Genomic DNA, 12,962 nt, shown 5'->3' with positions numbered 1-12,962 from the left:
CCTTCTTTTTCTCCTCCCTTAACAGCCACTCATTGCCTCTACTTCCTTTCTATACTCCTCATGATCTACATTCTGATCTCATAACTCTCATCACCTCAAACTTCTTTTTCCAAAGAGATCCATGATCTCTCAGTTGCCTTTTCTCATTCCTCATTTTTCTTGATCTTTCTGCAAAAAGCACTTGACACCAATGACCATTCTCTCCTCCTCAGTCATCTCCCAATACTCTCTTCTCTGTGTTTTTAAGACATTGTTCTCTCTTGGTTCTCTCTCTACTTATCTGGCTATTCCTTGTCAGTCTCCTTTGCTGAATTATCATCTATGCCCTACTCACTAAATATGTATATAGTCCCAAGACTGTATCTCAAATGCCTCAAATCTATATATACAACCTTAGCCTCTCTTCTAGGCTCTCATATCATCAGCTGACTCTTGTATATTTCCAACTTGATGTCCTGTAGGCATACCCAAAAGTAACCTCCTCTCCAAAGCCTCCAATCCGTGACTATTCTAAATGTCCTTATTTGTGTCAAAGACACTATCACCCTTCTAGTTATCTAGTTTCACAGCTATGGAGTCATCCTCATTCCTAATTTTCCCTTCATGCCAAATACCCATTCATATTTCCACAACATCTCTTGCAATAGTCATCTTTTCTCCACTTTCAAGCCTGGCTATAATCACCTCTGGCTTAGCTACTGTAACAGCTTCTAAATTAGCAGCTTTTCATTACACCTTTCCCTTTATAATACATTTCCACACACTGTACTACAGTGATATTTCTAAAGCACAGGTTTGGCTATGTCACTTCCAAGTTCAAATAAGCTCTGCTGCCCTATCTTATCTCTAGAATAAAATACAAACTCCTTTCTCAGCTCTGAAAGCCTTTCACAAATGTTGCAAAATATAAATAGCAGGCCTGACTTTCAGAAGAGATAATGGGAAGACACTCTTACCCCACCCCTTTACAGATTTGGAAGGTCCCCAAATATTGTACATTGTAAACATTCTCAAATTTTTCAATGTCTTATTATATTGATTTCATTTCTCTTTTTTTCTCTTAAAATACTCTTTGTTAGAGGGGATGACTCTCTTGGGAGGTCCTAAGGGTACATTATGATTATATCATAAAAAGGCATCAATAAAGTCATTTTTCAAAAAGTATGGCTTTTACAATCTGGATTGGGCTTTTCTAGGAATATTACACATTAACCCCCCCTCCCCAAACTCTTTGGGTCTGTCAAATTGGTCTCCTTGACCCATGGTGTACTATATCTTGTTTCCATGCTTTTGTATAGTCTGACCCTCAGGTCTAGAACAGTGCTCTTCCCTTTCACATCTCAGTGCCACCTCCTCCAAGAGGTTTTCTTGATTCCCTCAGCTGCTAATTCCTTGCCAGCCCCACCAAATCACTCTGTATGTGTTTTATGTGTATACATGCTACTTCCCCCAACAGAATGGAAGTTCCTTGGTACAAGGAATTTTTTTTTGTCTTTATATTCCCAACACTTAGCATATAAAGAGTGCTTAATAAACACTTGCTGATGGATTCTCCTGTCTCTCTAACCCTTTATTTTGGATCTCTGTCTGTTGTCTGATCTGGAGATGTGGGTGTTCCCAAAGGATCGATTTCTGGTCCTCTTCCACTTCCACATACTAAATCTATCCCTCCAGCCCTGACCTCTCTTTCTGAGCTTTAGGACAACATTTCTAGCTGCTTTTGGATTAACTAGACTTAGTGTCCTTTTAATACCTCAAGTGCAACATGTCGAAAAGACTTATCTTTCTAAACCTTATAAACTTCTAAACTTAAATCTTAACTTGGGACAGGATAGAGTGCCCAGGTTGGAGTCAAGAAGATTCATCTTCTTGAGTTCACATCGAGCCTCAGATACTTACTAGCTATGTGACCCTAGGCAAGTCACTGAACCCTGTTGGTCTCAGTTTCCTCTGGACAAGGCAATGGCAAACTGCTCCAGTACCTTTGCCAAGAAAATCCCGAATGGGATCATGAAGAATTAGACATAACTGAAATGACTTAACAACATAAACTTGTCCTATGTATTTTATGCATTAAAAAATGTTAATTCTAGAAGGGGTACACAGGCTTCTTCCAAAGGGATCCATGACATAAAAATTATTGGTCTAAACCTATGTTCCATGTTCATAATCTTAGGGTGACCTTTGATTCTTGCTTCATGTGATTTTTTGTGTCTTTGAATATAATCTACTATTTTTTTGCTATTTCAATAATGGAAATTATTTCTAGACATAATAATATTTCTAAATATCTATTATAAAGCAAGGAAATTTCTGTTTTAATAGTATCTAATTATAATTTAGACCAATACCTTGTATTAAAATCAGATTACTATGAAAAATACAAAAGGCTGTTTGGTCAGAATCTCCCATCTAGGGATAGAAAGCAAAGATCAGAGCATGATGAGGGGACTTGAAACTATATCACAGGAAGATTGGTTAAAAGGAAGTAGGAGGGGGAGCAGCTAGGTGGCTTAGTGGATTGAGAGCCAGGCCTAGAGATGGGAGGTCCTGGGTTCAAATCTGACCTGGAATACTTCCTAGCTATGTTACCCTGGGAAAGTCACTTACCCCTATTACCCAGACCTTGCCATTCTTCTGCCTTGGAACTGATACTCAGTATCAATTTTAAGACAGAAGGTAAGGGTTAAAAAAAAAAGTGGAATGAGAATGTTTAGCATGCATTAAAGAATACTTGAGAGTGAGACATAGAAACTGCCTTCAAGAAAAATATCTTTGATCCATGTAGTTTCTGAGGGAATAATTAGGATCAGTGAATAGAAGTTAGGAAGAAGCAGATTCTGGTTTAATAAAAGAACTTCCTCATCATTAGAGCTGAATGGAAATAGAATGAACTGACTCATGAGGCAGCTGAAATCTTGGTTCTATGTGTTCTTTGGTTAGAGTAGGGTGGGGTTAGTGCCACTAGATAAGGCACACTGTTGAGCCTGAATAAATGGAGAAAAGAGGGTATCAGTGACAGAGAAGTTCTAGGTGAGATCCCTTCAGGATGATAAGGGTCTACAGAAAAGAAAAAAAAATCCTTGAGAAATCAGACCACTCTACACTGAGGTCAGAACTAATGAGGATAATGGTATAATGTATAGAAACGGAAATGAGAAAGCAAAAAGAATAAGGCTGTAGTTTCAATTATTCCACTACCAGACTGTGTGATCTTAAAACAAATTATTTCATCCTTCTAAGTCTCAGTACCTTTACCTGTAAAAATGAAGGGCCTGGACTAGATTATCTCTAACTTTGTAACACAGAATAAACTTGAAGAGAGTTCAACTATAAAGAAGGTGTTAAATGGTTCCAGGCATTACCTGGAACTCAGAAAAGATGTATAAAGAGCTGAGGTAGCATTAGAGGAATAATGAAGGTTGGGTCCCAGGAAGTAACAATAATAACAACAACATTCTGCAGGACATAATCATGAGGCTATGAAAATGTCTACTTTTAGATAACCACTACAATTTTTTCAGAACATATATTAAACCATACCCTTGAGTCACACTCTCCAAAGATTTCCATGAGCTACAATTAGAAAAAGTAATACTTCAAATCTGGGGAATAACAACCTGTCCCTAACCAAAATACCAATTGTTTATAAAATGCTCTAAATATTAAAAAAATAGAATGCAGTTGAATTCATGGTATAATGGTTACCTGATGGGATGAAGACAATATTGATTCCAAAAATGGTGTGAGTCAACCAAGTATACAATCCATAGAACCCAGCCATTTTGAGGGAAGCGTCAAACACACCTCTAAGATGACCAAAAAGAAAACAAAGGAGATAAAATCACTGTCACATTTTAACTTGGAAAAATCAATTATAGTTAGGTGAATGTCATTATTGTTAAAGTACTAAAACTACATTATTATGAAAAATTAAATTAATAACTTCTAGACATCTTATTCCAAAATAAAAGTCTTAATTAGCCCTATTCTTATGTACCAAAGGTTAATGACTCAGATTGCTATATTTTCCTCTGGAAACCCAAACACTGGATACCATTTTCTAAAGCATTTACTATGTATCAGGCAATTTGCTAAGTGCTAGGGATACAAGGAAAGGTTAAAACATGGTCACTACCCTCACCATTAAATGGAAGACAACACATGAACAACTTTACATGTGCAAGATACATAAAGTAGATGAAAGCTAATTTCAGTGGGAAGATACCAGTGAGGGAGGTTTTGAGCCAAGGGACCAGGAAAGATCCCTTGCAGAAGGTAGGATTTAAGTTAAATTTTGAAGAAAACCAGGGAAGATGGGAAGCAGAAGTAAGGAGGGAGAGCATTCTAGTCATGGGGTATAGCCAGTGAAAAACCACTGAGTTAGGAGGTAGATTTTTGTGTGAAAGGAACAGCTATTAGGCCAGTAGAGTGTAAGGCTGGAAAGGAAGAAAAAAGATCATGCCAAACACCGAAGTTTACTGAATAGAGTGTGGTGTGGTCAGACTTTAGGAAGATAATTTTGGCAACTGAGTGGAATATGGGCTGGAGTAGGAAGAGCCTTGAAGCATCCCACTCCCCAAACCCAGCGATGTGTAGTCTGGTTTGGGCATAAAACCCCAATTTAGGAACTAAAGTTAGATGAATAAATCAAAGAAAACACCTCAATAATATCAAAAAACTAGTGCAAATAAAAATTCCCTCCAAAGAGTAATATAACAACTGAAAATAGACTAAAGAAAAAATGGATTTTCCACAAGGCTTACATGAAAGCCTTTAGGAGCAAAAGATTAAAAATAAGGAAAGAATTGGAGAGATCATAGAGAGCTTAAGAGAGAAAAATGGTTACCTTAATCCAATAATGGACTCCCTAAAAACTAGAATAGAACAAACAAATAGAATGACTCACTGAGACAACAAGAAATTAGAATAAAATAAAAAGACTGGGGAAAAATAATATAGTTGATATCAAAAACTAACCTAGAAGATAAGTCGAGATAATTTAACAATAATTAGATCTTGAAATACAACATTCCAAAAGGCAACGAATATAGGTTTATAAATAAATTACTCCACAAAATGGAGTGTAATCCCACTAGGGAAAATTTTTATCTTCAATAGAAGACTCTCAAGTATTTCTGATGAAAAGTTCAGAGGTGAGTAAGAATTCTGAAATACAAACACCAGAGTCAAGAGAAAGCTGGAAAAGTCAACATTTTGAGTAACTGGTAGGAGCTATATGATGATGAGATACTAACATTCTAAGAAAGACAAAGAAACAATTGTCCCTGCAAGTCCTTAAATGTCTTCAAAGGGTACTGAGGGAGTTAAGTGAGAAAATAAAGAATTAAGTGAAATAAATAATCCAAGCTGGCACTTTCTGGGGAATAAGGACTTGACACAGTTGATCCTCTTCCTTGTGACAGTGGTCAGGAAAGGGAAATTAGGGGACCTGAGCAGCAGCTCAGCTTTACTGAAAGGTTTTTCAATGAAGAAAGGTATCAACATAGTGGAAAGGGGATAAGAGCAGAAGGGAAAACAGATCTGTCTGATATTCCTAAGCAGAAGGAAAGAAACAAACCAATCTGCCACACCAGAGAAATTTTCCTAACCTTCTCCTCCAAATATAGAATAGCAATTCCTTAACTGCTTGATTAAGATATATTCCCAACACATTCATTGCTAAACATCTTCAAAAGATCTTAGAGAATAACTTGGTATAAAGTTTAATCTTTCAGAATAGATCATGGGTCCCTAACATTTTGCTGGTAAGGAACAACTTATGGGAAATACCATAATATAATGAAAAAACTCAGCAGATATGTAAAGTAACCTGGACTCTTATCAACTCACTACTTTTGCTACTATCTGGTTCTGTGACCACAGGCAAGTAGGTTCACCTCTCTGAGCCTCAGCCACCTCATTAAGAAAAAAGAGAGGGCTGGACCAGATCAGAGGACAGCAAACTACAGTTCCAGGTAAATCTACTACTCCACCTGTTTTTGTATGGCCCATAAGTTAAGAAATGATTTTTACATTTTGAAATACTCACTTTATACTTTATAAAGTACTTATGACATGTACTTTATTTAAAAAGGTTAAGGCCACTCAGACTCTTAGTTTACAGGCTGTGAACTGAACTAGATGATCTGTGGTCTCTTTCAGCACCAAGACTCTATGTATAATGTTCATCTATGATTGACCTAAAGCTCTAGGACCGATGACAGCAGGATAGGGTGGGGTGATTATGGTGGTGGCTAGAGTTGGGGTTAGAAAAGTTTGTGCTGAGAGTACAAACCCCTTAATAGAGATGCTCTTAATTTTTAAAAGTTTTAGGTTTTTTAACAACAAACTATAAAGAACAAGGCAACATGAATTGAATTTATTACTGCCATTAAAAAAAAATACAACAAATGGAATCTGACCTATATGAGGATACATATATTTACAGGATTGTAGAAGTATAAGGAACCTTGAAAATAATCTAGTCCAACTTCTTACCCAATGAATTAATTCTCTTCATAATTTCCTTAAAAAATAATCCAGAAATCATTGCTTGAATAATAAATGTGATAAGGAACACACTATCTCACAATGAAGCACTGAATTTTCAGTCCAGATGGCTCCTTACATTATCCTCCCAGCCCAATTCCTGACTTCCAAATCATGTCTCTTCTACTACTGGCTCATTCTGAAACTTCTCTCATCTTGGATAAACTTACCACCTTGCAGCCCATTCACTATGCAATATCCTGTGTAAGACCTGCCCTATTTTCTCCCACTAGTCAATTCCTCCTGGAACATCTGTTTTGTGAAAGGGCCCATCCTGTCTTCATTCTTCTCCCAAGCCAGTTCCATACTTCCTCTGAATTTCAAAACTATCACCCCATCCCCTCTGTTTCAGCCATTAAAGACAGATTTCTTTAAAATTTTATTTTAATTTTAAAAATGTTTATATTTTAAAATTTCTACCAATTACATGTAAATTTCCACACAAATTTTCCTAAGTAATATGATAGAATTTATCTTCTTCCTTCCCTTCCCTTGACCCTCCCGGTGCTGGCAGGCAATTCGATCTGGGTTATACATGTGTTATCATGCAAAACTTATTTCCATATTGTTCATTTTTGTAAGTGAGTAATCTTATAAAACCCAAATCCCCAAACATAAACTCAAATAAACAATTGAAAAATTATATGTTTTAGCTCTCTTTTGTGTGCTCTTTGAGGGCAGGGATTTTCTTTCTTTTTGCTTGTATTTGTCTTCCCAGGGTTTGGCACATAGTGACCTCTTAAACAATGCTTCCTTCCTTCCCTTCTTCCTACTCTATATGCATGCCTGGGCTGTCAGTCAAAAAAAAAAAAAAAGCATTTATTAAACACGTACTATGTAATAGGCACTCTATTAAGAGCTGGGGTTACAAAGAAAAGCAAAAACAGTCTTGGCCTTTAAGAAGCTCACATTCTAATGGGAAGACCATATGTAAATAATTATTCAGGAAAGAGGGTTTAACTTGCTCTAAACAGAAAGCAAAAAACCTTGTTTCCTGAATGATTACCCCAAATACATAACAAAAATTTAGTAATCTGAGTTACTCATAAATGGAACCCCTCCTTTTCAATAACTTCCCAAATAAAAATGTTGTTTTAATAACACTCATGTAACATGTTATATATGTCTGATAAGCTCCAAAAGGTACAATATAAATATTAACCAGGATATTATACAATGATTTCATTTGATTCACATAAGGAAATTCCTCCCCCGACAAAAACTACAGTAATTTTAGGCTACAGCCATACCCGTGTGCATGCACTCATGTGAAAATATCACACATACTAAATTGCACTAAAGCCGTGACAACATGCAACTTAGTAATGTGCAATATCTCCACCAGAGCAAGCAGAATGAGAACATCAGGGAAGAAGGGTATGGTATGCACATTTAGGAAAATGACATGCTGCTAGTGGAAAGGAAAATGGTACAGGGAAAGATGTACATGCCACTAACTCAGTGAGATCTGGGAATTAAAAATCAAATCTTATTCATTCAGCAAACTACCAACTAAAAAATTTAGAATAATAAATTAAGATTCAAGATTCACTCCCAATGGTATAATCCATTTCACTTATTGGGTTACAAATGATTCAAATTTTTCCATTTTATCAAAGTATTAGGATTAATAACTGATAACAAACACCTGATATTATATTCTAAAGTCAAATTGTACACTGAAGAAATTATAATGATGATTATCTATATGATGTATAGATAACTATCTATACAGTGTGTTTAAAGCTTTATTTCAAGAGATTATGTCCCCCATTTTAAAATGATGCACCACACAAGCTTCCATGAAGGTGAATTAGATTTCTCTTGAAAATGGATCTTATTATTATCTTGGCCACAGAGCTATCAATGGTTACAGCCAAAGTAGAATCTCCAGTCTTCATGATACTAAATTTTCTTAAATTTTTTTCTTCTATATAGCCAGTAAAAATATTAACCATAAAATCTCAGGAAATGCAAAAAATGATTACAATTCTGAGATGTATACAAATTTAGAGTAGCTCAGCCTTAATTCTTAAAATTATTATTAGGACCTCCCAAATTTCAAAATCTATCTACATGACATAATATATGAGCATTAATTTAAGGAAATAAAGTTGGTAATATTTTAAATGTTTATCAAAACTAAATGGGTCAAAGTAGAAAAGGATTCTACTTTGACATATTTTATGACTTGGATTTACAGGCTAGTAGTATTAAACTATATACTTCCTTACCTGAAGGGAAGTCTCTGGAAAAACAGGTATGTAATAAACATGGAATCCACCAGAGAACTTAAACTGGGAGATTTTGCATTAAAAAAAAAAAAACCCAAACAACCTATATAGCTTCACTTTAAAGAATAATGAAAAAAATCTGAAAACTTGGTTATTTTCTATTATTACAGCATGATATTTCTAACAAGCCAAAACTTTAGTAATCATAAATTTCAGCTTAATGAGTAGTATAATCTTTGGCCTCCAAATTTTCAAGCTGACTCTTAAATATTCTATTCCATGTAACCAAAATTACCAAATATCTAGCACTAGTATAAAAAATGGCAAGTACTATATGTAACTAAAATCTTGTTTTAAGATTCTTAAACAGAATATAAAATTCAATAACATTAGGTAAGTCTGGTTTCTCTAAATACTTAATGTTTATGTGTACCCTATTTCCTCCATTCCAATAATCTGAATCCTACCTTTTATGACAAAGTACACATAGATCCTTTTTTCTATGAAATTTACAGTCTTTCCACTGAGATCATCTATTGAAATTCTATTCCTTCTTTAAGATACAATTCAAATTCTATCTCCTATGTGAAGCCATTTGTAATTGTCCCAACTGGTAATTTTCTTTGTATTAGATACTCTAAATGCATTCTTCATGTGATACCTTATAACTGCTTACATGTGATACCTTATAACTGCTTATATATGTTGGCTGTAGGTTCAATGGGAGCAGGGATTGTTTTATATAAATTTGTGTTTCTTTTATATCTTATTATAGTTCTCTAAACAGCAAATACTTAACAAAAGTCTGTTGAATGAATTTCTCACAATGAAATCATTCATTCAAGAAATAATACAAAGTACTGTGGGGAATGCAAAAATGTAAAGGACATAGTCCCTTGTTCTTTCTCCAGGAGCTTCCAATCTAGTGGGGAAGACAAGACACATTCACAAATAATTACAATACAAATCAAAATAAAACTTTTATGAGAACTACAGATAGGAAATGTCATAGGTATTCAGCACAGAGAAAAGTTACACCTGGATGAGGTGATCATAGAAAGCTTTATGGAAATGTCATGCCATTTAAATTGTACTTTAAAAGGAGATGAATTTTTAGTACCTAAGGGAAATACTGAACAAAGGCAAAGAGGCAGGAAAGTTCCAAGCACATTCCAGGTTTGTTAGGGATGAGGACTCCTAACAAGGAACAGTGGGAGATGAAGCTATAAATACGGGGTAGGATTAGACTGTTGAGAGCTTTGGCTGCCAGGGTTAGGAGTTTGGATTTTATTTGGTAGATAATGGGAAATCAAATGAGTGGAGACAATTTGGTGTTTGTATTCTATTATTTTTGCACAGGGAAGTGATGTATAATTCAAAATGGAAGAGATCTGGGAGATGATTGATTTAAACTTCTTTATTTTTGAGAAACCTCTGATACTAGAGAAGTTAACTGACTTGCCAAAGGCTGCCTTCCTAGTTAAAGGCAAAGCAGAGCCAGAACACAGTTCTCTTGATTTCTAATCCAGAGCTCTTTCCCCAACATTCTACAAAGATTGATCTAGTCAGTGTGAAGGATAAACATGAACTGGTACAAACTAAAGGAGAGTTACTGCTACATCTCAGATAAGCAATAAAGGACAGAGCTGAGGGGAATAGGAGTGGGAATGGAAAGCGAGGTACATGTGAGAGATTGTAGGCACATTTTCAAAATTATAAAAAATTTTTAAAGAGTTAGAAGAGTCTTTAGAGGGCAAGCACCTCCTTCCCCTTCAAAGAAGGAATGTTTAAAACACTTCTGACCTCACGGCTGGATGTGTAGAGCAAGAACGAGGTAAAGATAGTTTCGGGGAGGAAAGAAGTATCATTTAGCCAGTAATAACTGATGCTCCAGCCCTGGCCCTTCCCTCCTCCCCTGAAACTTACTGAGGTAAAAAATCTACTGACATGCACGAGAGCTCTAACTACAAATTCAGCCATCAAATCAGTTTGAGAAAACAGATCAATTGATTCTTCATTACTAAGGAGAGTCTTGACTGATGGAGGACAGATGCAGGAGAACATACTGTCACATATGGGAAAGAGACTCATTCTGCCTTGTGCTTGTTATTTTATGAGAAAACAAACCAACCAACCCAAACCAGCACATTACTCCCTTCATAATCACTAAGAACCCAGGTAGTTAGGGGCCAATGCTGACACTTCAGCCCCTGCCTAGAACTCTGCAATCCTAGCTCCTCACAGGGTCTACACATGGAGACTTGCTTGCTTAGGAACCTATTGCTATATGTAGAAGCACGATCTTTCATTCTACTTCACCAAATCACTGAATAACAATGTCAGCCTTCAATAATTGCTGAGTGTCCACACTTGAAATTTAATTGCCAAGGTCCCATCTATGACCAAGATGCTGCACAGTTGATACAAGCAGGAATAAAGGGTTTCATCTTCCACCATCTTGAGATAAGGCAAAAAATAAAACAAAACAAAAAACCTTAGCATCAAGGAAGAGTTCATTTAGGTCCTGGATCACCTGAATACCAAGGACTTACCAAAACAGATTCAGGATTCCTGCTCTCTCCAACCTTCCATTTTCATTGTGTCTGGAGAAAGGATAGCATTTCACTACTCTGCCATCACAGGCCCCTCTTCACTTTGCATCAATTTATACAGGTCTTCCCAAGTTTTTGTGAAATAATTTCCATCATTTCTTTTAGCACAATAGTATTCCATAATCCTTTATCACAAACTTTCCCCAATTGATGGGAGTCCCCTCATCTTTGCCACCACAAAACTGTTGTCATAAATGTCTTTGTGCACGTGGTTCCTTTTCTTTTTCCTCTTATTTCTTTGGGGAATAGTCACAGGATTTCTGAGTCAAAGGCTTTGCATAATTTAAGTATCCTTTTGGGCATATGAATTAAAAATCTTTCACCCTGGAACATCTAAATGGTACAGTGGATAGAATACTGGGCCTGGAGTCAGGAAGACTCATATTCCTGAGATCAAATGTGGCCTCAGGCACTTACTAGCTTTGTGACCATGGACGAGTCACTTAACTCTGCTTTAGTTTCCTCATCTGTCAAATAAGCTGGAGAAGGATATGGCACACCACTTAAGTATCTTTACTGAAAAAATTTCAAATGGGGTCACAAAGATTCAGAAATGGCTGAACAGCAACAAAATCTTTCCCCTCAAACCCTATCCTCTTCCAAACTTCCTTATTTCTGTTGAAGGCACCGATATCCTTACATTTTCTCAGGTTCATAAGCATAGCATTGTCCTTGACTCCTCATTCTTTCATGCCACATATCCCATCAGCTGCCAAATCTTGTCATTTTTACCTTAACAATATTTCTCATATCCAATCCCTTTTCTCTATTCACACAACTAGCTACCATCTTGTTCAGGCCCTCCTCCCTCTGGCCTAGATTACAGCAATAGTCTATTGCTCAAGTCTCTTACCACTCAAGTCTGTTCTACACTCTTCTGCCAAAATAATTTTCCTTAAGCATAGTTTTGACCTTTTAAGTTCCTTACTTATTCAACTCTAGAGGTTTCCTATTACCTCAAAAATAAAATATAAACTCCTCTGTTTAGCTTATAAAACACTAAACAACCTACTCCACCTACCTTTCTAACCTCATTGGATATCACTTGAAAGACTTCAGTCTATAGCCAGGTCAAACTGGCCTCTGTTGTTCACTTACAACACTCCATCTCCAGTCTCTGTGTCTTTGCCCTAGGTTCCCTCCATGACTGGAATGTAATCCTTCCTTCCCTCTGCCTCAAAATGTTCCCCTTTTCCTTTAAGTCATTGCTTAGGTACCATCATCTGCATAAAGCTTTTCCTGATCCCCTGAAATACTCGTGCTCCTTTTTTCCTGGGGTGACTTCTACTTAACTATTTGTGTATGCATACACACACACATGTTAATTAATTATGTATGTGTATATATATTTGTTAATTTTATATTTATGTTATATACATATTTATATATAGTCAATCCATAAATATTTATTAAGCACATCCTATGTGCCAGGTACTCTGCTAAAGCACTGAGGATAACATAGGAAGGCAAAAGATAATCCTTGCCCTCAAGGAATATGTAGTTTAATAGGGATGTTTCTAACTTGTTTCTTCCATTAGAATGTTAGTTTAAACATATGTAGAAA

The 12,962-nt window shown here is 36.1% G+C and overlaps 1 protein-coding gene and 1 non-coding gene across 3 annotated transcripts in view; both read right to left on the bottom strand.

Annotated features, from left to right (window-relative positions):
• The window catches only part of TMEM245 (transmembrane protein 245), an 81,528-nt gene that overhangs the window by 17,356 nt on the left and 51,210 nt on the right, over positions 1 to 12,962 (bottom strand). For both annotated transcript variants that reach the window (XM_007498976.3, XM_007498977.3), the window contains one exon: positions 3,709 to 3,809. In XM_007498976.3, coding sequence (XP_007499038.1) covers positions 3,709 to 3,809 — 101 coding nt within the window. The remainder of the gene's footprint in view (positions 1 to 3,708; positions 3,810 to 12,962) is intronic.
• On the bottom strand, positions 7,824 to 7,892 carry MIR32 (microRNA mir-32). Its single transcript, NR_032155.1, has one exon. It is a non-coding gene; the product is annotated as a microRNA mir-32 (primary transcript).

This window comes from Monodelphis domestica, chromosome 7 (genome assembly GCF_027887165.1).
Source record: "Monodelphis domestica isolate mMonDom1 chromosome 7, mMonDom1.pri, whole genome shotgun sequence".
NCBI classification, from domain to species: Eukaryota; Metazoa; Chordata; class Mammalia; order Didelphimorphia; family Didelphidae; genus Monodelphis; species Monodelphis domestica.
Note: the sequence above shows the minus strand (reverse complement) of the source record. Positions and strands in the feature narration are given on the sequence as shown.